At 38.0% G+C, this 26,153-nt stretch overlaps 2 protein-coding genes across 6 annotated transcripts; both read right to left on the reverse strand.

Moving 5' to 3' along the window:
* Positions 1-469: 469 nt before the first annotated feature.
* Positions 470-26,041, reverse strand: TRAPPC13 (trafficking protein particle complex subunit 13). Of its 4 annotated transcripts, none has more exons than XM_065047474.1 (13): positions 25,829-26,041; positions 17,430-17,498; positions 16,467-16,566; positions 15,796-15,880; positions 14,976-15,103; positions 14,819-14,891; positions 12,450-12,494; positions 9,481-9,498; positions 7,121-7,254; positions 5,789-5,987; positions 1,820-1,920; positions 833-980; positions 470-735 (listed from the first exon to the last, which is right to left on the reverse strand). In XM_065047474.1, the coding sequence occupies exons 1-13, from the start codon at positions 25,872-25,874 to the stop codon at positions 631-633; spliced, it is 1,251 nt and encodes a 416-aa protein (XP_064903546.1). In that variant the 5' UTR covers positions 25,875-26,041; the 3' UTR covers positions 470-630. The 4 variants fall into 4 exon arrangements, with proteins under 4 accessions (XP_064903546.1, XP_064903545.1, XP_064903548.1 ...); XM_065047473.1 differs by having other exon boundaries at positions 833-983; XM_065047476.1 differs by lacking the exon at positions 9,481-9,498.
* On the reverse strand, positions 21,850-26,012 carry SHLD3 (shieldin complex subunit 3). 2 transcript variants are annotated; one of them, XM_065047482.1, is made up of 2 exons: positions 25,829-26,012; positions 21,850-23,029 (listed from the first exon to the last, which is right to left on the reverse strand). In XM_065047482.1, the coding sequence occupies exon 2, from the start codon at positions 22,913-22,915 to the stop codon at positions 22,145-22,147; it is 771 nt and encodes a 256-aa protein (XP_064903554.1). In that variant the 5' UTR covers positions 22,916-23,029; positions 25,829-26,012; the 3' UTR covers positions 21,850-22,144. The 2 variants fall into 2 exon arrangements, with proteins under 2 accessions (XP_064903554.1, XP_064903555.1); XM_065047483.1 differs by having other exon boundaries at positions 21,850-23,003; positions 25,829-25,969.
* Positions 26,042-26,153: the final 112 nt, after the last annotated feature.

The following is a 26,153-nucleotide window of genomic DNA, read 5'->3' on the forward strand; positions in this document are numbered from 1 at the left end:
ACTAATTGGGAAGGAACGTGCCTGTTCACAGCATGCCCTGTATTGCAGGCATGCACAGCTCTGCAGCTAATGGCTACAGATCTGCTGTGTCTGAAGGCTGCTGAGCCACAACCAACACATCCGTCGGCTGATACTCCACTTTCTAGCTGCTGGCACCTCAGCAGTGCCAGCTGTACTCTCTCTCCTCATGCCTTTATCAGGCTCTGCTTCCTATGGCCATGCATGTATCATGCAAATACACTGCTATACCCCATACCCTGAAGTATTTCCTTTAGGGGTTTGGGTTCCAGGAACTTGTCTGTTAAAAGGCCAGTTCCTTCAAACTGAAGCAGTCTTGTCAGAACCACAGTTTTAAAACTGTTTAAATATTTTAAAAATAACTAAATAACAAAAATAAGTAAAAAATGCTATTATTTTGTATCAATCTCAACCACCTGCCCCAAGTTTATGCAATACAATTTGTCAGAGCTACACTTTTTTCAAAGGCTTTATTTTCAGTAGACAAAATGCATATGCATGTTTTTTATTTGGGTTTGTTTGTACACATTTTAACATGACTTGGCTGCAAAAACATCGAGGTTGGTCCAATTGAAAAAAAATAAAGCCCAGCAGAAACACAGAATATTTTCTTCAGCTTTGTTTGACTTCTGAAGAAACTACACAGACTTGTGCAATATCATCATACTCATATGTTCTCTTCAAAAACGTGTCTGTAAGTCTTAAGCCAGAGACACTCTAGAAAGGGAAAATATTTGTAAGAGTCGTTATTAGAAAGAATTACTAAGCTTATAATACAGCTATTTTATAACAAAACTATGCTACAGAGACTTACTTGCAATCCCTGCACTGAAGACAACAACGTAAGTGCAAGATGGAGGGATGAACTTGGGTGCAGCTTTCCAAGTTGCCTTCCTGAAACTCCACACCAGTGGATGGAATTGGTATTGCACATTTCTAAAACCAGATCCATAGTCCTTTCACTGCTAGAGAAAATTGAAAAAAGAAGAATAAACCTGTGGGCTTTTTCTAAGCATTCAAGGACTGCAGACATGTAAAAGCTTGATTAAGTAATTCAAGTTATTATTCAGGTTATTATTCAGGCACTTACACATAATTACAAGGCAGCAAGCAGGATTTACTGTGATGCACAGGAGTTCAGTTGCATATGGCTTTGTCTGACACGAGCGTTCATGAAGCTGCTCACATTTTGGATGGAGCACAAGATTTTAATGAGAAGTATCTGCAGACTATATACATGCTTTAGTCCCTAGCTTCAACTTCTGTTTAAAATTACTTTATTTAAATGTCACTCTTGCAACCCTTTTATAAAAGTTACGGTAGATCCTACTGTAGACACAAATCAAGTCAAAACGTGGGAAAAGACGTACAAAACACTACAGTAACAATGTTTAGCTGGCATCCCAGCAGTGGTCCAAAACCAGCAGTAGAATCAGACTGGATAGAAATGGTGTTGTTTATTCTGCTAAAATGACTTGTAGGTAAGAAAAATTCTATAAATGCACTCATATTGCAGTCAGTTCCATGGAATTCCACTACAGATTTTTGGAAATCGCCTAGTTCAAATAGTATTAACAGATCATGATGGAAGTTTGTTTGTTTGTTTGTTTGTTTTGAGTTTTTAAAAATAATTGTGGTCCAAAAGATGTGTTTCAAGTAATAGACCAGTAGTTTCATGTTGCTGCAACTCACAATAAAGACCAAGTTTGAGTTGTTTCAGGTGAGAGTATTGAAAAATAAACAAAGACAGCCACAACTTACCCACTCAGGAAAAAGCACAAGAACCACATGATGTCATTACCTGCAATTTGTTATTTTACATGTAATGTCAAAAGGTTCTTCCAAATTTACGGTGTCTGGTATTGTCTCCAAAGAAAGCCTTACATCCCCATAACCAGGAGCCTGAGAAGGTACAAGAATGCATATTCTCACATGCTGGATAGTGAAGATTTTACTATTCAAGTTTTTGTTTACTGAAACAAGGTTAGAATAACAGGAATTTGAACAAGATTGACTCTTTGTGCTTTTGATTTGTACCCAAATGACAGCAGTGCTCCATCCACTAGTGATGACCACCTTCTTGATAGGTTTAACAATTCATTAGACAAAGATGATCTGTGCAGTTTATTTATAGGAAATTATACACACTTTATTACTAAGTTTTTCAGATAGTTTACATCCCTAAATTTTTAATACCCATATACAATTCTCAAAAAGATCAGCTTTCTTCTAAGACAACTCTCTCAGATCACAGACATACTGTGGACAATGTAAGTATAATTTTCCTGCATAAACCATTATTCCACATTCTAAGTAAGAGATTGTTCATTCTCCTTGCCATTTCAGTCCTCTAAGCCTCTGCCAAAATAATTTATTTCCACCAGTTAGAAAGGCACATGATATGAACACTTGTCAACTATCCAATTCTGTCAAGAGTTGAACATGTTTCAGATGGTCTACTAACAGATGTATGATGAATACCCTAATTACCACCAACAAGGGCTAGTTCAAGACGGTAACCTGTACATAAAAGGGTTTAGATTTTCAATCCCCACAGATGGTCGATTGTAAGGAAAAAAACGAGAACAATTTGTCCTGCCTGACAAGGCTTAGTTGTGACACATGTTCCAATTCTGCTGATAGAAGGATATTGAAGTAAAAGTTATATCTACAACTTTTAAAAATATATTCCTGAAGAGAAAAGCCAGTGACTGACAGGCTGGGAACAGGTTTTAGTCATATACAGTTCATCACAGACTGAAGACAGATGACATTTAGAAAGCGTATTAAACTGGACATTAGGAGGAATAACCCCAGGCACCAGTACAGGTTAGGGGTGGACCTGCTGGAAAGCAGCACTGCAGAGAAGGTCTTGGAAGTTCCGGTCAACAACAGGTTGACCATGAGCCAACAACGTGCCCTTGTGGTCAAGAAGGCCAAGGGTATCCTGGGGTGCATTAGGAAAAGTGTGACCAGCAGGTTGAGGGAGGTTCTCCTTCCCCTCTACTCTACTCTGCCCTGGTGAGGCCACATCTGGAGTACTGCATCCAGTTCTGGGCTCCCCAGTTTAAGAAGGACAAGGAGTTACTGGAGTCCAGCAATGGGCTACAAAGATGATGAGAGGTCTGGAGCATCTTATGAGATAGAGAGAGCTGGGTCTGTTCAGCCTGGAGAAGGCTGAGAGGGGATCTCATTAATGTTTATAAATATCTCAAGGGTGGATGTCAAGAGGATGGGACCAGACTCTTTCAGTGGTGCCCAGCAACAGAATGAGGGGCAATGGGCACAGACTGAAGCACAAGAGGTTCCATCTGAATATGAGGAGAAACTTCTTTACTTTGAGTGTGCCAGAGCACTGGAACAGGCTGCCCAGAAAGTTTGTGGAGTTTCCTTCTCTGGAGACATTAAAAACCACCTGGACATGTTCCTGTGTGATCTGCTCTAGGTGAACCTGCTTTAGCAGGTAGGTTGGACTGGATGATCTCCAGAAGTCACTTCCAACTCCAACCATTCTGTGATTAGAGTAAGCAAAGGGATGTCAAATGGATGGAGATTTCAGACCAGTCACGCAACATAAGTTCGGAACCTTTAATGAAAGTAATTATCCAGTAGTGGAAAAAGGCACACATATTCAGCTGTATTAGGTGACAGGAAGGAATCTACTGGAAAAATTAAACCCAGCTCCCTAAAGAACAGGTAGTTTGCCATAAGTTTAGACTCTTCTTTTAAGAAAACTCTTCTTAAGAAAAAAAACAAACCAAACCACCTCCCCTCTTCCCACGCACTGTCCCCCCCTTCCCCCCCCAACAGAAAACAACAATAAAAGTAGTGTTTTACAATATAAACTTAGCAGAAATTGACCAAGTCAAGACAGGATCAGAGTAGATGAGAAGGCCTAAACCAGCACATGCTTACTGGCCTTAACAATGAGATATTTGCAAGAACTGATGGCTAGAGGTAAAGGCCTTACAAAATAACAGAAGAAGGAATGTAGTTTTCATCCAAAATGAAGAGATTGCTCAAGAGTATAGAATCAAATAGACCATTCCTTGCTTGTGCTACTCAATAATAATGTTCTTTAACTTCAGACTGGTTCTAATCTAGTCCTGCATTGAATGCTTGTGAGCAGGTGGACCACCCCTGGCCTACTGTGGACATGCATCTGTCTGGTTTAATGTCACCCAAAAAGAATGTAGCTGTGAATTCCAAAACCACTCCACAAAAACCCCTGCATTATGGTACATGGGAGTGATCCAGGATACTTGTTTCAGAAGTGCGTTCCTTATCTGAACCAAAACAATGACAGAGGGGCACAGTACAGGTAAAATTCTGGTCCTGTGGTAACAGGGCTGGTAAATGGGTTAGGAGGAAAATTATGGAAGGTGAACGGAGCCTAGAGATGAAATAATGTGATAGCACTTAAAAGATGAGAAGACGAGAGGGAGTGGCACTGCAACTCAAAGGGAAAAAAAAAAAAGCCAAAAATTGTTTGCTGCTTTTCCGAAGACAGTACACAAAATAGCTCATATTTCTCTGTTAATCACTAGCACAATACAATGATGAATGACTAAAACTAATCCTGGAGTGTGGAGGTGTGTTAATCACCACAGTGTTTCTCAAAGGTTCAATAAGAACGAATGCAGTGAGAGACCACTGATTCAGGGAGGGAAAAAAATCTGTCTTTAAAGAGAAATGATAGAAAAGGTCAGCTGAAAATGAGATAGCTTATTAATTAAAAAACAAGCAACGAGTTTCAAAGCAACAGGAGTAACTAAGTTTAGAAAAAAGGCAGTTTCTAATTTGATGGGGTTGTACAGATACTTAACACCTCAATTAAAAAAAAAAAAAAAGAAGAGAAGTTTTAGTGACTTACTGTGAATTTCCAGGGTCCAAGTTCACTTGCCTAGCTCCAAGTCAATGTGATTTCCTTAAAAAATCGCTTGATTTACAAGAAGATGGAAGTGGGAGGAAGAGACAGAGGCAGAAACCCACCTGGAAGCTTTGTAAACTCAGACTAAGATTCAGTTGTCAAAGCTTTTTTACTTCTCTCCCACATTACATCATCCTCAATTGAAAAAATACAAGCAAGGTTTAGGCATTAGAGTAGACAGGCTGTGCAGCTAACTTAGCGAGCTAGTAATTACAACTTAAAATAAATAAGCAACTGATAAATCAACTACAATAGAATAGTTTGAATCAAAACTGTGGACAAGAAACATAAATAGTGTTATCCTACACATAAAAATTGTTACTCGAAGAAAATTAAATGTCTGTATGAATTAGGGAGCAGACTTCTGTGTCAACAGCTGGCATACTTAGAAGAGTTCTTTTGTCAATGCTTTTTTCAGTTTGTTGCCAAATGGCATCCAAGAAGTCAATTTGATTCTAACCAATACTACATAGGTTACTTGATGCTGGCAATTCAAGTGCACAATCCATTAAGTTATGTTTTCCAGTGCTGTGAAAAAAGGAGGCATGTTATGTGCCAGAAAACAAATCCTCAAGAAAACAAAAAATGTTGTCATTCACATGTCCAAAAGGAACAAGAATGCTTTTGTTGAGATAGAGTCCCTTGGAATAGTGTATTTTCCACACTTCACTGACTAAATGTATTACATACCTTTCTCAAATATATTTAGAAACATGTGTATTCAGAATGAAGTCCACAAAGGAAGCAGATTGAAATTTTCCTTCAAGTCATTATTAAATTGTTCATTGAGTTGCCTTAAAAACAGATGCTGAGTCAGACTGATGCCTAAGTTACACTTACCATTCTTTGGAGCTGGCTAGTTTGCAGCCTTCCTCGTTCACCCAAATTAGTTTTCCATACAATGTCTAGTTTACCAATCACTGTTACACCTTTTATTACTCCAGCTTTCTCTGCAAATTCTTGCTTTGGTTTTAGGCAGTATAAGTATTGACGTGTATCCATAGGTTGTAAATAAGTTCTTGAGCCGAAAGTAGACTCACTGAAAGAAAAAAAGCGTTGGGTCTTAATTTAAACAGTTATTTTTTAAGAAGACTTAAGAACCCAAGCGTATTGTCATCCATCACCAGTCTTACTGTGTGTGTGTATTTTATTCCTGGCAAAACACAGAATATTTTTGTTTTTTCACATCAGAAAACAATTCTAACATTTATGTAGTACCAGGGACCAAAGCGAAAAAAAGGAACCATCTGAGTCAGAGAGAAGTGAGGTGGAAATCCACTTTCCTACATCATAAATTATTATCTGGCATCTTAGCATTTAAACATTGCAGGGAATTTTACTTCTACTATTTGGTTCCCTCCCAGTAAATCTCAGTGTCATGAGCCTAAGATTCCCACTCAGGACAAGAACCATTACAGCAGCTGCAAACTCCTTTTAAGAACAATGTTCCACTGCTCTGCAGGTGAACCATTCCACAGGCAAGGAGCTTCAGACCCCACTGCAGAGCACCCAAACATCACCTCTTCCAAAAACTAAAGCAACTGCAAAGCACAAACAGCCCAAGTTAACTCCTACCCAGATATCATAAGCTCTTGTATCCACAACAGTTTACTGAACACTGCAGACAAGTCCTCTGATATTTGGCATTTTACTAATTGACAATATTCATTTCAGCATGGCAAATTTTTCTCTTCTAATATCCTATAAGGGCATTCCACTGATTCACCCTGACTGCTCCCTCCTAGATCATGATTAGAACAACTGAATGCAGCTACCATTCTACTAGAAAGAAGCAAGGACAAGGCAGATGGGTCCTGTAAGGCTAAATATGTATACACAGATCAAGTCAGAACCAGATGTGGGCTGAATTTTATGTGGGAGATACTGAAGAAATAGTACGTTTTCATGTAACCATGTGATCACTATTATTAATTATTTGAGGCTTAAGCTGGGCATTTCTCTACTAGGTAGAATTACAAAGTTTTAACAATAGTTTCTATAAAAAGAAAACTATAATAGCTTTTCCACCCGAATATATAACAGGAATTTGATCTTTTTAACCAACCAAAGAAGTACAGTCCTTCCGTTACAGTCAACCCACTAACTATAATGGTTATATGTCATGAAATTCTAATACAATTTCAAAATCAAATGTCCAAAATCTGAACATACCTTTCCCCTGCTGTGTCAACTGTGTTCAGTTCTGCAACGTTGTACATCATAGATGGCTCTAAAGAAACCTTCTCCATAAACATTGGAGAGGTAGTGATATTCTGAATCTGAGCTTCCAGAAACACTTCATCTGTCTGAAAAAGAAAAAAGTGCGATTTCATGAAAATGTGATTAGTGCTATTAAAAAGAGTAGACAGTCCTATTGTTAAAAAAAAAAAATAAAGTCACATGTGTTTAGTTCATGCCTGCAAATCAAATTAAAGTAATTAATGCAAGAAAAACCTCAATCCCAGTAACAATAGGAGCAAAAGTGTTAGTCAACAGATATCTTGCCAAACAATGGATGTGGGATAATTTTGCTATGTTCTGGCTATTCCTTATTTGTAATGCATCAGATCACCAGTTTCCAAGACTTTTGTCAAGTCAATAGCAACTCAAGTTTTAACCATGTTATTAAAAAAGTAAAAATGCAATAAATGGTAAGGAATTGCAGTGCACAACAACATGCCATGCCAGGTTACTAGTGCATCAAGCTGTATACAAAAATTAAAATGTGTGTGGCTTTCTTTAACTGAAGTAAAATAGTTCAGGTACATGCTCTGAGATGTTATGATTATTCTGAAACATTTATGTACTGGCTAAAAAGAAAAACCAGGCTCCTCTCTCACTCAGCTGCATCATGCCAATAGTTACCAACACTATGTGCATCCAACAATTTAACTGGTGTGCCACCTTCAAAACATCCTGTGTCTGTTTAATGAAGCCAATGCCTGAAGATGGTACATAGGGACCAATTCTAGTACAGGAATGAAAGCTACAGACTGTTAAACTTCAGAAGGTGAAAAAACACGGAACTAGAGGTGTTTTTTTCCTCACTGCTTCTGTGGAATTGCAGACCAGTGAGGTCATTTTGCAGACCGAAAAATCTCAGGATAGAATAATTATGGGAGGCTCAGTCTACTAGAGAAACGAGCTCCTGGAGAAGGAAAAATAATCCAAGGAAGTGCCAATTAAAAAAAACAAAGGTATGTGTGTACCAAATCTGCATTTACAAGAGAGTTACTGATTGAGGCAGCTGGACTTGATGATCATTGCAGGTCCCTTCTGACCGAAATATTCTATTCTATAAGTTAAGTATGAAACAGTTTAGATATTTTGATACGATAAATCTAAAAAAAATAAATATTTTTATGGGGAAGATGGAAGAAAGCTTACAGTTTCTTTTTACTCAGTGTAAATAATTGACTTCATTACACAAAGGGAGTCCTGCTTGTAAATTACAAAATAAAAGGGGGACAAAATAGTAAAAATATTTTTAGTCTTAAAAGGCATTGTGTTAGGAGAAATACAGAATGTCACTGGAACTATTTGTTGTGCCTTATAAACATGTTAAACACAAAACAGTTTATACTATATACATAGTAATGAAAACTGTGCAAGCTCCATGATTTACAGACAGACCTTACAATTGCAGAAGGAGCTGGAAATAACCCCAACTAAAACACAGCTCTTTGTAATAATTACTCCTACCACCTGACTGTCACTTAAATTGATACTGCTTATATCCCATAAATCCATTGCTCAAAGTGTCCATTTACCCAAATTTTAGTTGTTTTCAACGCAGCAACCGTAGGCAGAAATTTAGAAAAAGCTAATTTGAAAGTGAAAAGAAAAAAACGAGCAGCATAATGAAAAAGCAAGTTAGTTCTGTGTTATCCCTAAGTTGGTTTAATATCACTTTGTGTTTGTTGCGGTTTTGTTTGTTTGTTTTGATAACCTTAAGTGCTTCAGAAGAATGCAGTTTATTTTAATACAGGGCACACGTTACAGTGCAATCAGACTGCAGAGGTATCACACTGACTAAGCAACTGTTCCACGCAGTTAAGTCGGACAGTGCAGTTCCAGCCAGCAAAAGGAAGGAAGAACATCTAACTGCTGCTCTCTCCTCAAACCCACTGTCTCCACCAACCAGACACAAAAAGCTTTGTCACAGCTTACATCAGCACTGCTTTAGTAAAACCTACATTTCCATGGGCCAAAAGCAGGAACATTTTAGCAGGGATTAACTCTCGTTTTCAAATTATGAATCCAGTCAGATTTTGGTGAGGTATTTTATAGCAGACCACCACAAGCAAGAGTCTGTAATAATAAACTTTCAGTTTCAACAATGGGTATTAAAGAAAGAGCTAACCATTTAAGTGATTAGCTGCACATTTAAAGATGAGAAAACATCAGTTCATGATATGCAGAACAAACATTGCTTTTCCGTTATGTTTTTAAAAGAATGTCAACAACAAGCACAGAGACAAATAGGCAATTAAAAAAGCATACATATTTATAAAAAAATAAATAAAAATTACCACAGAACTGAGGTCACTCTAATGGGAAAATAAAAAAAGAACACATTAGAGAAATTAGGGTTAAATGTTAAAGAAAAAGGAGGCTAACTTTCAAACAAAATGCATTTCTGCATTTTTTTGCACCGTCTAAACAAGATAGCATTAGTAAGACAGAAACATAAATAAAAATGGATGCAAACAAAGATGACAACTACGTTTCTAATAAGTTATAGCTATTATGTTTACATGGTTTACTAGCTTTGCTTAAGAACCAATCCAAAGTAGAGCCTAAGGTACAAAAGTGGCAGATAAGATATGTCAGAACAAACTAACCCCCGAAAAAGAGTTAGTTTTGAGCAAGGTTGAAGTTTGTCCTGAATTTAAATCCATGTAATGGGTTGTATATAAAATGGAAAAACAGTCCTTGTCATTTTACAGATTATTTGAAGTATTCACACATATAAGGTCTCAAAATAAAAACAATGTGGTAACGTGTTCTAGGAAAGCCACGCTACTGCAGCTTGTAACAAAATCTAGCATAACATAATTGGGAAAAACTATTTTTTTAATATCCATTATTTAAAAAACCCAACTTTAATTGCAAGCATTGTTTTCTTAAATGTCTGTATATTCGCCTCCCTATGCATGTTTGCAGGAACATAACCTTTTACAGAGCCTTTTCCAAGTCACACCAGGGTCAGTGAGAGCCTTTCTATAGGTCGAGGCGGGTAATTCACCCTCAGGATTTCAGCAAGTTAGGGTGACAGGGCATGCATTCTATGCACAAATGTTGGTGATCAACTTGATTTGATTACTACTGCAATACGAGCAACAAGCAAGAAAATTAAGATTCAGCATCATTCCTTGTCTTAGAAAAAATGAAATTATGGATTAAAATTTCTAGTAGAAAATAATTTTAGTGACAGACTTCATTAATAGATAGCATCACATCTGTAATATTAATGGTAACAGTTTAACTGGTTAGTGAACCTTTAATGACCTTTAGTTAACTAGTAACTGACACATACTGATTTTTTTTCTCCCTTTCTCCCAAGGATAACAGTCCTTCTTACTACTCAGGATTAAGGTCTCAGTGCTTTGACAGCAATGTAGTATCACATACAAACATCTAACCAAATACTAATTTCTAGGTTTTTAAATTTTATTTAACTTCTGTGGTTACACCACATAGCAGCACTTCATATACATATGAATGGTACCATACCAGTTTGTTAGGCAAATTAAAATTGCTCAATTACTACCATCCAAAATATTTTTTTTTCTATCAGTTATATGAATACTGTGGTAATGGGAGTTGCACAAATTCCTAAACAGGAAGAACAAAAGGCTTTAAAAACCTTTACGGGGGAAAAAAACTCAAAACCAAAAAAACACAAGTACCAGCTGAGACACCAAAACTTCTCATAGGTCTTTATGATGAGAAACTGGTGGCTAATTAAGGAACGTAGTTTATGAAGTCCCTTATCAAGGCCAGTCAGTAAAACAATTTTGTAAGAAAATAATATTTTTTATTTATGCCAAAAGTTTGCTGAGAATTTACCTTAAAGAGATTTTATTTCCATTTTTTACAAAGTGTTTCAGCACAAACCAAAATTTACATATGAAATACGAGAGACAGCAACATTGAAGATATCTGTCCCTCTTTCCCCTATCACGTATTTTCTACCTGAAACAATAATAGAATCTATTATTTTTTATCTTAAATCACACCAGAAGACATTTCCAGACATTCCCATTTATGGGTAACACCAATTCTATAAAGCACTCAACCAGTGGTATATGCTTATATTCCAACCCTACTCAGGTATCTCACAGCTGGTCAACTTAAGAACTGAAGCCTGTGGCCCAGATATATGTACCAAGATACTTTTAGGATTTTTTTTTTCTTCTGTGCTATGGTATTTGAATTGCTTATGACCTATGCCTTGATTTGCCATACATTATATATATTAAATGTATCATACAATATATCATGTGACAGCATGTGATATCATTCACAGCAGATATTACATCTTCGTGGAAAGTTTCCTGCATAACTCTGAACAAGACAGAGCTTTGCATCTGTAGTCCTAATTTGTGGAGCAGAAATTCTTATCTGTTATTTCTCCTTTCTGTTTTCTCTATTGATACTGTCAGGAAGGGAAAGAAACATAGCTTTCACACCTCTGCAAGTATCAGTCTGCATTTCATACAAAAAATACAGATTATGATGCTCACAAAATTAAGCTACTTGCTCCCTGTCACAAAACAGTTAAGTTACAGTGATGGAAACAAATGTCCTAACTCCCTATGTAAGGAGATATTGCTGAAGTTTACACTACAACAGGGCTATATAATACATATATCCACAGGGAATGTCTACAAATAAAAATAATGCTGTACATAATTTGTAAGAGATTTCACTATCTGTGTTACTTTCAGCTAAAATTCTTCCCACAAATAGCCAAAGACAGATGCCTAAATATGTACAAATAAATATATGAGACATATATAAGGTCATTTAGTTTTGAAACACCATGTATAAGTTCCACAAACCTAAAAATTAAATTATTGAATTATTATCTGTTCAATAATTTAAATTTAAATTCCCCCTATCTGGTAAATTATTATCTGCTTTGTGAACAATTAATGTCCCTTACGGTAAGGACTCTATCGGACTAAATATACAAGCAAAAACTGAAAGCATTTGAATTCATGGGGAAACAGAAAATATGCAAATTTGACAGTCATTTGCATTAACGTTCTGATGTCTGCCTTAGTTACCATCTCTTTCCACTCTTCATCAAAAGTATATCTATTTTTAAACTAAATTATATAAACCCACCTCCTATTTTTTCCCTTTAGAATTGATTATCTTTCTCAGAAACATGTATACTTAAGAAGCTGTTTGAGTTTAATCTAACCACCTAATGTGAAGTAATAAACCCAGGACACAAAACCAAACCCAAATACACACAGCTCTCACTTACCTCAGCATTGTAGAACTTAGTTTTCACATCTAGTGGTTTAAGAACCTGAATGAAATGGAGAAAAAACAGATTGGCAATTGGTTTCTGAAACAACTTCAACATAAACCGTTTATAAGCAGTAAGATCTTTACTGAAGTCTTATTCTTCTTTTTGATCTTACCCAGGACAGGTGCATGATGGAATATATGATACAATCAATGCAGCTAAAATCTCACAATTCAGAGTATACACTCATTGATTCTTATTTGCACCCTTGACTGCTTTGCTACCAAGCAGCTTTTTCAGATTGAAAACAAATACTTCTCCATATAAACATTGGTCTCTTATGAAACCAGGCAAATCCAGCGCTCTAAGTAGATTTACGTCTTTAAAATAACACTACATCCATATTGTATCCTGAAGTGGTCTGCACTTGCTTTGAAGAGTGAGCAAGAATCATGTAACACATACAAGTCCCTCAGTATTCTGCAGAAAACAAAAGTTGCTGAGGCTTCTCTAAAAATCAATGAAAGAGAGAACTATTCATGTGATTAGTTTAAGCAACAAACCATTACAGGCTTCACTTCCTTCTTGAAAATGCAACTGTTACAAGAAACAAAAAAGCCAAAAAGTAATTTTAATTGCATGAGTTTTAATCAGCAAGATAAAACAATTCGATGATATGAAAGGTGGTAATAAAGTGTTGGTTCTTAAGCGCTTGAATTTTGTGCATAAAGCCACCACAGTTAACACATCCAAATATGAAATGGATATATACTGGTGTAACTGAAATAATATTCTGTTATGTTTTTAAGGAAATATATTTAAATTATCTTGCTGGAGACATTTATTTCCCTCTATACAGAGAAAAATTTCCTTTGTTTAAGTAAGTGTACTGCATCCTGAGAGACCATTAAAGGTCCAAGTCATGAACAAATTTTTTAACACCGAAGAATTCAAGATTTAAAACTAGTCTTCACAGATATTTTTGCACTATAGCAGGCATAATGTTCAAATCTTTCAAATAATCATAACTCTCTAACCAGGAAAAAAGTCAGAGTATTAATTTCGGTGTTTCTTGGCTGGGTGGGTTTTTTTTCCACCAAATATTTTGCTTCAGTGAGCTTCTTATTAATCTCCCTAAATGCTGATGTTTTCTCTCTCTTTCTGATAAGCAATGTCTTTAAATTAATTCCAGTAAATTTTAAGTGGTTTACAACCACCTCCCAATGCCAAACAACCACCAAACCCTAGAAAGAATCATAACGGTGTTAATTAATCAGGGAAAGCTTTGGACCAAAAAGGTACTACACATTATTAAACCACGTATATAGGTTGAAAAAGAAGCTGTCTAAAATCAACTGCAACACCCATTCAACTGAAAAGACCCCAGAAAACATAACTGAAAAAGCTGGAAATGTCCAAGAGAAAATTTTTCTTTTTTGTTGTAAAATGGAAGGTGGCACCTCAATCACGAGCAGCCATCAACTCCCATTGTAAAGACATTGTTCAGTTTTCTGTACTATTTCTTCTTGTTTGTTCTCAGATTTTTAGCTGGTATCTCCATGTCAAATTTCAAAACTAACACGCAAAATTGCTCAGTGAAGTGCTTTTCTCATAATGAATCAGATAATCGTTACAGAATGGTGTTAAAGCATGTCATACTTTTGAGAAGCTCTTATGCTTCCTCTTTTGAAGGAAGAGCTTCAAATTTGAGAGACAGCTGGCCTTAGCTATTTTTACATTAAAGCTGGATTCAGTTAAAAAACACAGAAATTACAATATGCCTGCAGACCCCTGAAAAGTGTGCACAAATACATTTATATATCAAATCTGAAGGAGACAAATCCATATCTTGAACAAGGTAGGGAATGGAGAGAAGATGAGAAGTGGAAGCCTGCAGATGCTTACGTTAGTGACCCAAGAAAGCGTGATGGGGGCAGAAGGGAAGAATACTGAACTCCTTGGGGACAAGGAATGGAGAAATTGAAAGGGAAGCATTTTCACAAGGGAAGCAAGGCAAAACACACAAAGTTGAAAATCAGCTTCAATAAAGATGAAGAAACGCTGCAGAGTTTCTGGGTTCAGAGGAGAGTGTAACATGAAAATGGATAAGGAATGATTTTCCCTAGGATTGTCTGGAAACAGCTGCCATTTCAGGACCCACAAGTACCAACAGCGCTCGCGTGTTCTTTGTCAGTAGCACACGGAAATCTAGCCTTCTAAAGACTGAAATTATTTTGTCTGAAGTATCTAGACGTGAAGTTTGAAGTAACATTTTTTATCACTTTTCAAAGTCAAATGGATTTTTAGCTTTTGGAGTATAAAATATTTTAAAATGGTTCTCCAGATTCACCCATTTATTAAAAGTACAGTACTTTGTGCAATACCTGAAATTTGAAGAACTTTCTGAAGTACATCTTCTCTCCTGTCTGCGTAGTGTAACTTACTGCACAAACTAAGCTGAAAGAAACAATTAAAAAAAAAAAATTGAATTCCTTAAAATTTTGTGCTTATATTTAATCACAGAAAAATTTTAAACCTTACATGTGTGTTCCTATCTCCTTTACTTCATGATGGATCACATCATCAATGCAACAGTCAGGTTTAAGTTCTGCCACTGCAGCACTAGAAGCTGAAAGGTTCAGGCGCTGAGAACTTGTCTGAAGATCCGCCTAGGGATGGAAAAATAAAGCACTGGCTAGAACTGCAGCTGCTTACAGCAATCTAAAGAAAAAATAATTTATGTTATGAAGTACTAGGTTTCACTGAGCATTTTGTACCCTGCATGGTTTCATACTTGTAACTAAGACATGTTAAGATGACGAGATACATGTCAAAGCTAAAGACAAGTTCTAAAATATATATAAGCAGTTCAATTCTTTAACATGCAGCTCATAAAATCTCTGTCTACTTTTCACATCGAGTTCCACAACGACTTCTGGAATTTCTATTTTCAACATATTATTTGTTAAACAGAAAATGAAAAAAAATGCACTAGAAAAGAATGCATTTGAAATATAAGCAAAATACAAGTCAAAGAATGCTTTAAAGAGACTTGCTTTGATGACCTCATTAAAAGTGCAAGTAAGTAAATATAGCTCAGTTTTTTTGGCTGTGGAAGTTTTGCTACACCAGTTTTCCAGAGAAGCTTTATAACACACCATTTTTTTTAATCCAATCCTAGTTTTTCACTTCAATCTCTACAACTTGTTTACAACTTCCAGGTATATTTTCTAGACTGGAAAAACTGACAGGTGTTTCCTCAAGTCTATATATTAGCATTAAACGTAAGACACTGCCAGAAAACATACTCGACATATTTTATCTTTTTATAACTCCAGCAAGTAGATTTATCTTCACATACCTTCACCAGTATGTCCTTGACAACTTGATTACTGTCATTGTGTACACTAATGTAACTGGAAAAGGTCTCTCCGAGAAATATGTTTCTGTGTTTTAAAAAGATATACGTATGTTTAGTAAGTTATTTTTAAAAATACAGAATATTTCATTGAAACCCCTTTAAGTTCTATTTAGCATATATGTATACATATACATCACACGTGTTTTCCAGATGCAATCCTAACTTCCATTGGCAATTTCAAAACCATACTTTTAAATGTCATTCTTCTAAGCGAAACAACTTTGAAAGAGAACAAACAAATTAGAATTATTTCTAGACAACAATCTCAAAAGAAATATGTGATGGCTTATAGTACCCACAAAAATCACCTGTAGTAAACTAGTGTAAGATGTGATTTATAGTAAGTGCATTACCTTAAAAATTCGCCTACAGGTGCAACTTTCTTTCAACTTTCAATCCTTATTACATTCAGAGTCAGGCTACAGACAAAGATCAGGCAGCACACATTTCTATATGGTGTCACATTACATATCAAGGAACAGATTATCTTAAAAATGATTGAACATCTCAGTGCGTAACAATGAAAAGTAAATGAAAGAAGATTAATAAACATAGTATCACAAAATTAATCCTAAACCTTATGTATTATAGTTATAATAATTCATTCTTACCCAAAATTTTGAGGCAAAGTCAGCATTTCTCCTAGCATCAAAGTTTCTGCTCCCTTTACAGTAGAAGGATCATCCTTCATGAGCTGGGTAAACAGATTACCTGTAAAAATACCAAATTGCTAATATCTAAATATTTGCTAAGTCTGAAGCTTTGTCTACATTTAAAGTTATTACTCTTAATCACTTATTTAGACGTAATATATTTTAGACATACTTACTTTACAAGCAACTTGTTAGGGGATGAGATACATATCTATGGGCCTGCCTATACACTGTAACTTACTTTCAGGCACTTTGTGTCCAATAAATCATTCAGTATACATACTGGATGGCACAATCCCAAAGGCATTGCTAAAATTAACATCAAACTTCAACTGAAATTCTGCCCAAGTAAAGCACACTACATAACAGAACTAAACAACACAATTTCTTCTTGCTTGCTTTGTATTTCCACAAAATCCTCATTTCATTATCCTTCCTTTGCCTCTTTCTTAACCTGGACTGCAACTCTTACTGGGGAACAATCCAGGACTTCCAAACTATGACTGTACACCACACATAACACATTTCAGAATCAGTGATTCTTGCAAAACAATTTTCCAGAGAACAGTCACATATTGGTTCTAGTTACCAGGGCATTTCCTCCAGATGTAGATGACAGTAACACCAAACTTTCTACAATTACACGCCTCTGACAACTGCCTTCTATCTTGTGTGTTAATTGCCGAGACTTCGAGCTGACATGACTGCAGTATCATCACCAAGCTTTCAAAGTTGTAGGTCAAGCGTTGTACAGTGCACCTTGGTATTTTGCTATAGCGACCAACAAACATAAAATATATTCTGTTTCAGATTACTGTCTATGGGAGGTCATAAGACTCCTCTGATATCTAAGTCTCAGAGGCTCACATTTCTTAAACCTGGTAATACATACATAATAATCAGTCAGTAGAAAACACATACCTGGCAAATCTCTTTCTTCACAAGTCACCGGAATATTAGTGAATAAAGTAGGTTTGGTTAGCCTCATCACTGCAAAAATCAGAAAATAGAGCATAGATCAATGAAACAAGTATTTTTAAATTCCTTTTTTTTTTTTGCAGTGTAATTTTGTCTTGTTCTTCCACCAAAAAAAACCCCACAACCACTAAAACTTAGCCTGGAAAAGGGTAGCACCTTTTTGGATCACCTGGTCTTTTTTCAATGTAACAAATTCCCTGCTAATCTGAGATCCAAGAGCACTGGTGATGCTATTGTTCCCTCTTGCTTTATTCCCCTGATGCACAAACACCTACTGCTTTCAATCTTATGTGTTGAAGGTCTTAACACCTGTTAGAACGTTAAGTGCTTTGTGGACTTCATGAGGAGTGTACTGGTTTCATTTTTTTGGTGGACTTTTCTAGGCTAAGTGCCTGTTCTGTGATCCTGGTTGTGCTAGAATGGGACATGATGACCAGTACAGACCCTTTCAGGCAAACTCCAGGCTATGAAAAGTTGCATTTACACCCTAATCTTCAAAACATACACAAGATAGAGTCACCAGTCTAAAAGCCTAAATTACTTATGCAACTGCTTTTTATTTTAGTCACAGAGTTTAAACTCAAACCAGAAAAAAACATCACAAAACCTCAGGAACATACAAAAAGCCTGTTTTATTGATACTGACAAAATAAAAATAATGGAGATCTTGCTATTAAAAAATATCTACTTCAACAAAGAGGTATTTTCAAAGGCTATTTTAACCCAGAATACTCAAAATTACATTTTTGCTTGTAGTACAGATTTAAGATACTGCTTCTTAAAACAATTCCTCCCTCTTCATATAAAACAATGGCCCTAATCTTGCATATAGCTTCTCATGAAAGCATGCACATGAAACAATGTTGACCATTTGTAACCTTAGGCACTGACCTGAATATGTAAAAATCACTGATTTACTTTTCTTTGAAACTCAACAAACACAAACCCGTAAAAAATATAATTTCTGAAAACTAAAACTAAAACTATTTTTCTTAACTGCAACAAGTTAATCAACATCCTTGCACTGGCATATGTATTATACTTTTATTTTTATTGTACTTTTGTAAATCTTAAATGTCTGGTCAGCATTCACTATTTCCACTTGTGTAAAATATTCAATTATTTCAATATACATTTGGGTGTAGTGGACTATATTGGTTCACAAGAAATTACACTACCATACAGCAGATGTATGCAAGTTAACATCAGCTGGAACAAATCTCTGTTTTCACATGAAAAGGGTGATACATTCTCTTCCTTACGGTGTAAAGTTGAAACACATGGCTGCTGAATGCTTAGAACCATGAGGTACATAAAAAGCCCCAAAATATACAAAACAGAGTAAATGGGAAACCAGATTCAAAATCGAAAATTAATTGTATTCAAGCATTTCTGAAACAATTAAAAATGAGAGTCTGGATTTCAGCTTGTACCTTGGTGCTACCCAGGACCATAATAATTCTGTAGAGAAACCAAATGTGGTGTTCACTTTTCATTAGACAACGCTTAACCAACTGGGGTACTCATAGCTGGCAGCACAGGTGACATTATTTGTATATAGGCCAAGACAAAGCAGCAGAACATGGACAGCTGTCACTGAACAGGGACACCAACCTCTCCCTCTATTTAGGAAAGTGTTTGTTTAGCTCTGTTGTCGGTATATGAAATAAATATAGTTTTGTATTATTGTATTATGGCAATTACCCAATTTTACTCAATTCTACAGTAGGCCCACATAAGCTAGTACTTGTTGACCGTTTCTAAAGGAACACTTACAGATAAAGTTTAGTCACGTTCAAGACGACGAATGAATAAAAAAAAAATCACTGAATGAAGTCAAAACGCACACACACACAAAAAGATATGTAGATTATCGTATTTAATGGGACTACTAAATAAATATTATAAAATATTGTATTTTTGCAGGACAACCTCTCATCTATTTTCTCCTAAATTCCTAGACCCAAAATACATTAGCTAAAACTCAAATCACACTGCATTTTACTACATTATATGTTTAAAAATGCTGATGCACAAATAAACTTTGTCACTATTAGTGTTAAGCTCAGAACAATAATTTCAGTGAAATTATTTGGCTATACAGGCTAATAATGACTCTCAGCTACTCTAGACAGCATTTTACATCAGTTTTGCTACATGGTAATATTAAATGTCACAAACACCTCAAACGTCAACATAGGAACCTCTTAACCTTCAGTCAAAGTTTAGAAATACATATCGACGATTCATACTGAGCAACATCCTTAATCTTCAACTACAAAAAGATATGTAATGCCTATAATAAAATATAATTATTCCAACATAAGGATATCACTAGAAGAAAAATGTAAGTAAAAGTTCATGGGGATTTTTAGTTTTTACACAGAGGAATCTCCATTATGCTTATGTACACTTTTATTTGATCACTGTTAATGATAATGGAATAGTCTGCAACTACCATTTGCTTATTTTCCCCCTTTTCCAGATGCCACAGATCTTGACCTCCACCTGCAGCAAAATTGGGTGGGAGTGTAGATCTGCTTGAGGGTAGGAAGGCTCTATAGAGAGAATGGCAGCAAGATGTGCCAGGGGAGGTTTAGGTTGGACATCAGGAAAAGGTTCTTCCCCCAGAGGGTGGTGGAGCACTGGAACAGGCTCCCAGGGAGGTGTCATGGGCCCAGGCCTGACAGTGTTCAAGAAGAGACTGGACAGCACCCTCAGACACATGGTGTGAACTGTGGGGTTGTCATATGCAGGGACAGGGGTTGGACTCGATGATCTTTGTAGGTCACTTCCAGCTCTGGACATTCTATGACTTCTGTGATTCTGTGATCTGCACAGGGTGGTTCGTTGGGCTGAGGCCAGTTTTATGAGGTTAAACAGAACTAAGTGCCAGGTCCTGCACTTGGGTCACAAAAACCCCAGGCAGTGCTACAGGCTCCGGGAACAGTGGCTGGAAAGCTGCCTGGAGGAAAAGAATCCGGGGGTGTTGATTCACAGCTGGCTGAACATGAGCCAACAGGGTGCCCAGGTGGCCAAAAGGCCAACAGCATCCAGGCTTACATAAAGAATTCTGTGGCCAGCAGGACTAGGGGAGTTTGTCCCCTGTATTTGGCACTGTTGAGGCCCCACCTTCAATAGTGTTCAGTTTTGGGCTCCTCACTGCAGGAAAGGCATTGAGATGCTGCAGAGAGTTCAGAGAAAGACAATGAAGCTGGTGAAGCATCTGCAGCACAAGTCTGATGAGGAGCAGCTGAGAGAACTGGGGCTGTTCAGCCTGGAGAAAAGGAGGCTGAGGGGAGACCTTATCACTGTCTACAACTACCTGAAAGGAGGTTGTAGCATGGAGGGTGTTGGTCTCTTCTCCCAAGTAGCAAGTGACAGGACAAGAGGAAATGGACTCAAGTTGTGTGAGAGGAGGTTCGGATTGGATACCAGGAAAAGGTTCTTCATGGAAAGGGTTGTGTGGTGGAGTCACCATCCCTGGAGGTGTTTAAAAGATACGTGGATGAGGTTCTTAGGGACGTGGTTTAGTGTTAGAGTTAGGTTATGATTGGACTCAATGATCTTGAGGGTCTCTTCCAACCAAAATGATTCTAGGATTATCTGTAGTTAGTAGCTGTCCCTAGGAGAAATACATAAGTGTAATCATATAGATCCCAGTTTAACTGCTCTACTGACCCTCCAAACATTGAATTGAGCAGGAACAGCATGACCTTGAAACATTTCATGCTTTCAGGCGACAAAAAGTCACGCTGAAGTCAGTCTTTTACCACCATGAAAGACATTCAGATCCTCAGAGAGCTTTACCTTCCATGACAACAGAGGTTTACGGATAGAAGTTTGATTTCTTAACTTCCTGACCTGTAGCTGGAAGTTAGTGTTTTCTTGTTCCCCAATATAATTAGAGACAAAAGACCAGAAATATCAGGAAAAAGGAAATCTTATTATCCATGTCATAAAACAGCAAATGCTAAGTTGTTCACTTCTTCAGCTGACAACTTCCATTGAAACTTTCAGTATTACTTCTGGGAGAACACTGCTAATGGTACCAAGACAGCCTATACATGCAATAGAAAGCAAGTCTGTATTTCATGAGAGGGCTATGCCTTCATTAAAAAAACCCCACACACTAATTTCAGGAAATGATTGAAACTCAAAAGTCTCAGTGTCAAAAATAATTACAGATCCTTACAGTGATTGTAACAACTCACTTTAAAACATTTTTCCTTCTCCTAATTTCAAACAAAGAAGCACAGTGCTCACTTTAAAACATTTTTCCTTCTCCTAATTTCAAACAAAGAAGCACAGTGAGGATGTACTTTGCTGGACTGAAAGCATAAATTTTATTATCTGACACAGCTTGCCTTAATACTCTGGAATTTTTATTTTTTTTCCTTCAGCACACCAACATAGAGGAAAGCTATAAAATGTACTACTAAGCCAAACAGAAACTTGCTAATCCTAATACAACCATTCATAAGTCTCCTGGCAAAACAAAGTTAAATTAATGCATTATTACTGTTAAAAAGAACTGTAGCAAAGTAATATTGCGTAGTTTTCTGCTCATTAATTCATCAGTTCTAAAGTTTGTATATTCTAAGCTGCTTAAAAACTCTGGTACTCAGACAGCAATTTTATTGTGAAATTCTATCTTATTACAAACTAAATATAATTCCAAATTTATGTACAAGCAAATTCATTTTATCAGTTAGGCTTAGCTTTTCCCTAAGAATATTTCTAACATATTCACAGTATAATATATCACAGAAAATCCATATCTGTCCCACAGATCTTTGGATAGTAGCATTGCAAGATGGCAATTCACTCTGCTTGATGAGTCTATTCAATTTTATCCAGATGTCTTCCAAATTCTGATTATTACAAATAGACCGTTCAATTGTCCACTTTGCTCTATAAAATGCATGTAGTTTCAGTCTTTCCAAATTATTTTGCAGTTCTTGAGATAAAGGAAGAATCTTTTCTTTAAGCTTAGGGCTAGGAACGGAGACACTCCAAGACCTTTTCAACTTCTGTTTTCCATTAGACGCTGGTTGTTCTTGATCCTCCAAGTTAATTATTCTGTGAACAGTTTGTGCTTGGATTAAATTTTGCTCATGTTTCATGTTAGACTGAAACTCAGAAAGATTTTTTGTGCAGTCATAATCAGGAGATCCTGTAACATATTCTGAAGGTGTAGAAATTTGCTTCAATTCTTCTGCTTCTTCATGAGAAATAACAGGTGGCAGCTTTTTTGGTTTGAGGGGAAGTCTGTACAAATCATTCGGAAACCAGGGTGCAAATCTTGGTAATCGACGAATGGGAAACTCCTTCACTGCTGCTTCTGCAAATTTCTGCAGTTTTATTAGATCTCTCTGATGTGGTCGATAATGCAAGACCACTTCCATGCTTGTACAGTAGGAGTCCATTTATTGTTAAGAAAAAGAACAGCCTCTTGATTGGGATTCTCAAATAGAGATTGAAACATCTTATTTACTAGAATTTCCTTGCCCCGTGCTGCAAAGATCAGTAGAAAACAGGACCTAAAGCAGAAGTGTTATAAAAAATAAGAGACTACCATATTAAGAAAAACATGACTAGGATATTTTACAAAAAAGCAACATGTAGTAAAAATAGGCTAGAACATTCTACTTTATTCAGGCTGAATGTAAGTGACTGTCTTCCACCATTACCAGTGTAACTTCAGTACACTGAACATTACCTGTATGCACACAGTCCCTCCCTAGAGTATCCATCATCTCTTACTTGCCACCCGCCATTATTATTTCGGTATTGTTGTGATGCTCATTAAAAGACATATATTTACTACTGCCTAGTTTCTTAAACTTACCAGACAAATCTACCTTTTTAAAGGCGCTTTCCTCCTACACTTCAACATTTTAAGCCAGGGCTTATAAAGCTACTAGAAAACATATGTGTTACAAAAACCCTACCTGAAATAGTACTGACCAATAAGCAGTTTTTAAAATCACAAGTTAAAAAAGAAGTACTATAGGCACACTAAACTTCTCATATCAGAATTACACATTTAGTTTTAGTCTCAGAGCTTCTGAGTAATACATGTGGCTATCCTTTCAGTCCTTAAGGACTTGATAATTCCTTAATTTATAAGACTTTTAGAACAACTAAAGGACTTGCTAAGTACTTAAAGACTTTATACTTTCATACATCAATGCTTTCTTTCATACAAAGATTACATTAAATGGGAGGGAGAGGAAGAAGAACTACAAACACTACATAACATAACATAACATAACATAACATAACATAACATAACATAACATAACATAACATGCACTCTCTTGCTGTCCCGTTTTTCCCCTCAAAGAAGTTTGCAATCATTTCAGGTTCTCTGGGAGAGATCAGCGATACACAATAATATTAAAATCAATAAAATCTAGGATTGCTTAATCATTGCACTGTCAAGATTTAGTTTAAAACAGTCACAATGCAAAGAAAGCCTGACACCTTTCTCACTTCTTTTGCAAAATCTACAGCCTGGACACTGCACCAAGTTCAATACAAGCCCAAGGATTCTATTGGTTTCTTACAAATGATAAATCAAAACCTTTTTGCATTGAATTAATTACTATAAAAATGCATTTGTAGTGTCAGCTGGTGATGTTTCACATTCACAAGATTTGTGTGTCAACGGCAAGTTGACCATGAGCCAACAGTGTGTCCTGGCAGGCAAGAGGGCAGCTGTGTCCTGGGTGCATCCAGCACAGCATTGCCAGCCGGGCAGGGAGGTGATTGTCCCGCTCTGCTCTGCACTGGTGCGGCCTCACCTGGAGCACTGTGTGCAGGTCTGGGTGCCACAGGATGAAAAGGATATAAAGCTGCTGGAGAGTGTCCAGAAGAGGGCTATGAAGTTGGTGATGGGTTTGGAGAGGAAGATGTATGAGGAGCAGCTAAAGTCACTGGTTTTGTTCAGCCTGGAGAAGAGGAGACTGAGGGGAGACCTCATGGCAGCTACAGCTTCCTCACAAGGGGAGGAGGAGGGGCAGGCACCAACTCTTCTCTCTGGTGACCAATGACAGAACCAGAGGGAATGGCAGGAAGATGTGCCAGGGGAGATTTAGGTTGGACATTAGGAAAAGGTTCTTCCCCCAGAGGGTGCTGGAGCACTGAACAGGCTCCCAGGGAGGTGTCACAGCCCCCAAGCCTGACAGTGTTCAAGAAGAGACTGGACAGCACCCTCAGACACATGGTGTGAACTGTGGGGGTGTCCTGTGCAGGGACAGGAGTCGGACTCGATGGTCCTTGTGGGTCCCTTCCAACTCAGGACATTCTATGATTCTATGTGTGTGTGTGCACATACATACATGAAAAAGGCCTTGTTGATCTTTGAATTACGGTTAACAGTTTCTATTGTGACATGCGGGGACCATTAAAAATTCGCTCTTAGAGTGCTTTGAAACTAGTAAACGGGCAGAAGATGGGCTCTGAAACCATCTACATACCTGCACCACTTTATCCATCTGAGCAGCCTCACCAATTTAGAATGCTTGCAGAATTGAGGTTATAACCAACTCTTAATTACTCCTACTTAACTAGAAGCATTTATTTCATAAAGAAGCATGGTTAGAAACAAAGAAATCAAATATTATGTCTGTTAAGTGAAACAAAGTGAAAGAAGATTCAGGCTTTTCTGCATATCATTGCTGACTTTAACTGGTATGCAGCTGCCAGCACAAAAGATCAAATTCTTTATAGAGCTTCTTTAATTTCTGTATTAATTCTGCAACGTATGTGAGAGACATCCACATTTTTGTCTATGTGATTCCTGAATCAAGGCTGCAAACCCAGTAGTCATGCATAAAGGATGAGGTTAAAGGGGCACAAACCATTAAAGGGGGAAAAAACAACCAAACAAAAAAGGCAGCAGGGAACTGGAAAACTTTTAAAAATGTTTGCTTGTAGCTGCTGTAAACCTTGTGCAAGATCACAGGGGTCGAACCGCTTCGATGGCCCCGCGGGGCAGGACGCACAGCTGTGTGCGGGGCTCTCCCGCGGGCCCCCTCCGCCCGCCGGGCGCTCCTGCCGGGCCGCTCCCCGCTCCGCCGCCTTCGCGAGCGGAGGGAAGAGGCGGCCTCGCCCCCGGAACGGACACGACGTTTCACGGCCGGATCGCGCCCCGGATCCCCCGCCGCCTCGGCTCCCCGCTCCCGCCCGCGGCGCCAGGCCCGACCGCAGCGCCCCGCAGCGCCGGGCCCAGGGCAAGGAGGAGGCCGAGGGCAGGGCGGGCGGAGGCGCCGCGGCAGCAGCGGCCCGACAGGGCGGGTGGCACCGGCGGGCCCAGCGGGCCGCGCTGTCCGTACCTTTCAGAGCCAGCAAGTGCTCCTGCTTGGGCTGGTTCACGTCCATGGCGCCGACCTTCACCCTACGGGAGGACAGACGGGCCAAAACGCTGCTGGCGGTGAAAGACGCGCAGCCAGGGGAGCAGGGGGGCACCTAGGCGCAACGCCCGGCCGCGGGGCGCACCGCCGAACCCGGAAACAGCTGTCCCAGCATGCAACTCGGCACCGTCACGGCAGCGTCGCGGCGGGAGGGACTACAGACCCCAGAAGGCACTGCCTCCCGCTCCCCGCGGAGGGCGGGCACCCCGCGGGCGTCCTGAGGAGCCACCGCCTCCTCCCGTGCGTG

The sequence above is a fragment of the Columba livia genome, chromosome Z (assembly GCF_036013475.1).
Source record: "Columba livia isolate bColLiv1 breed racing homer chromosome Z, bColLiv1.pat.W.v2, whole genome shotgun sequence".
NCBI classification, from domain to species: Eukaryota; Metazoa; Chordata; class Aves; order Columbiformes; family Columbidae; genus Columba; species Columba livia.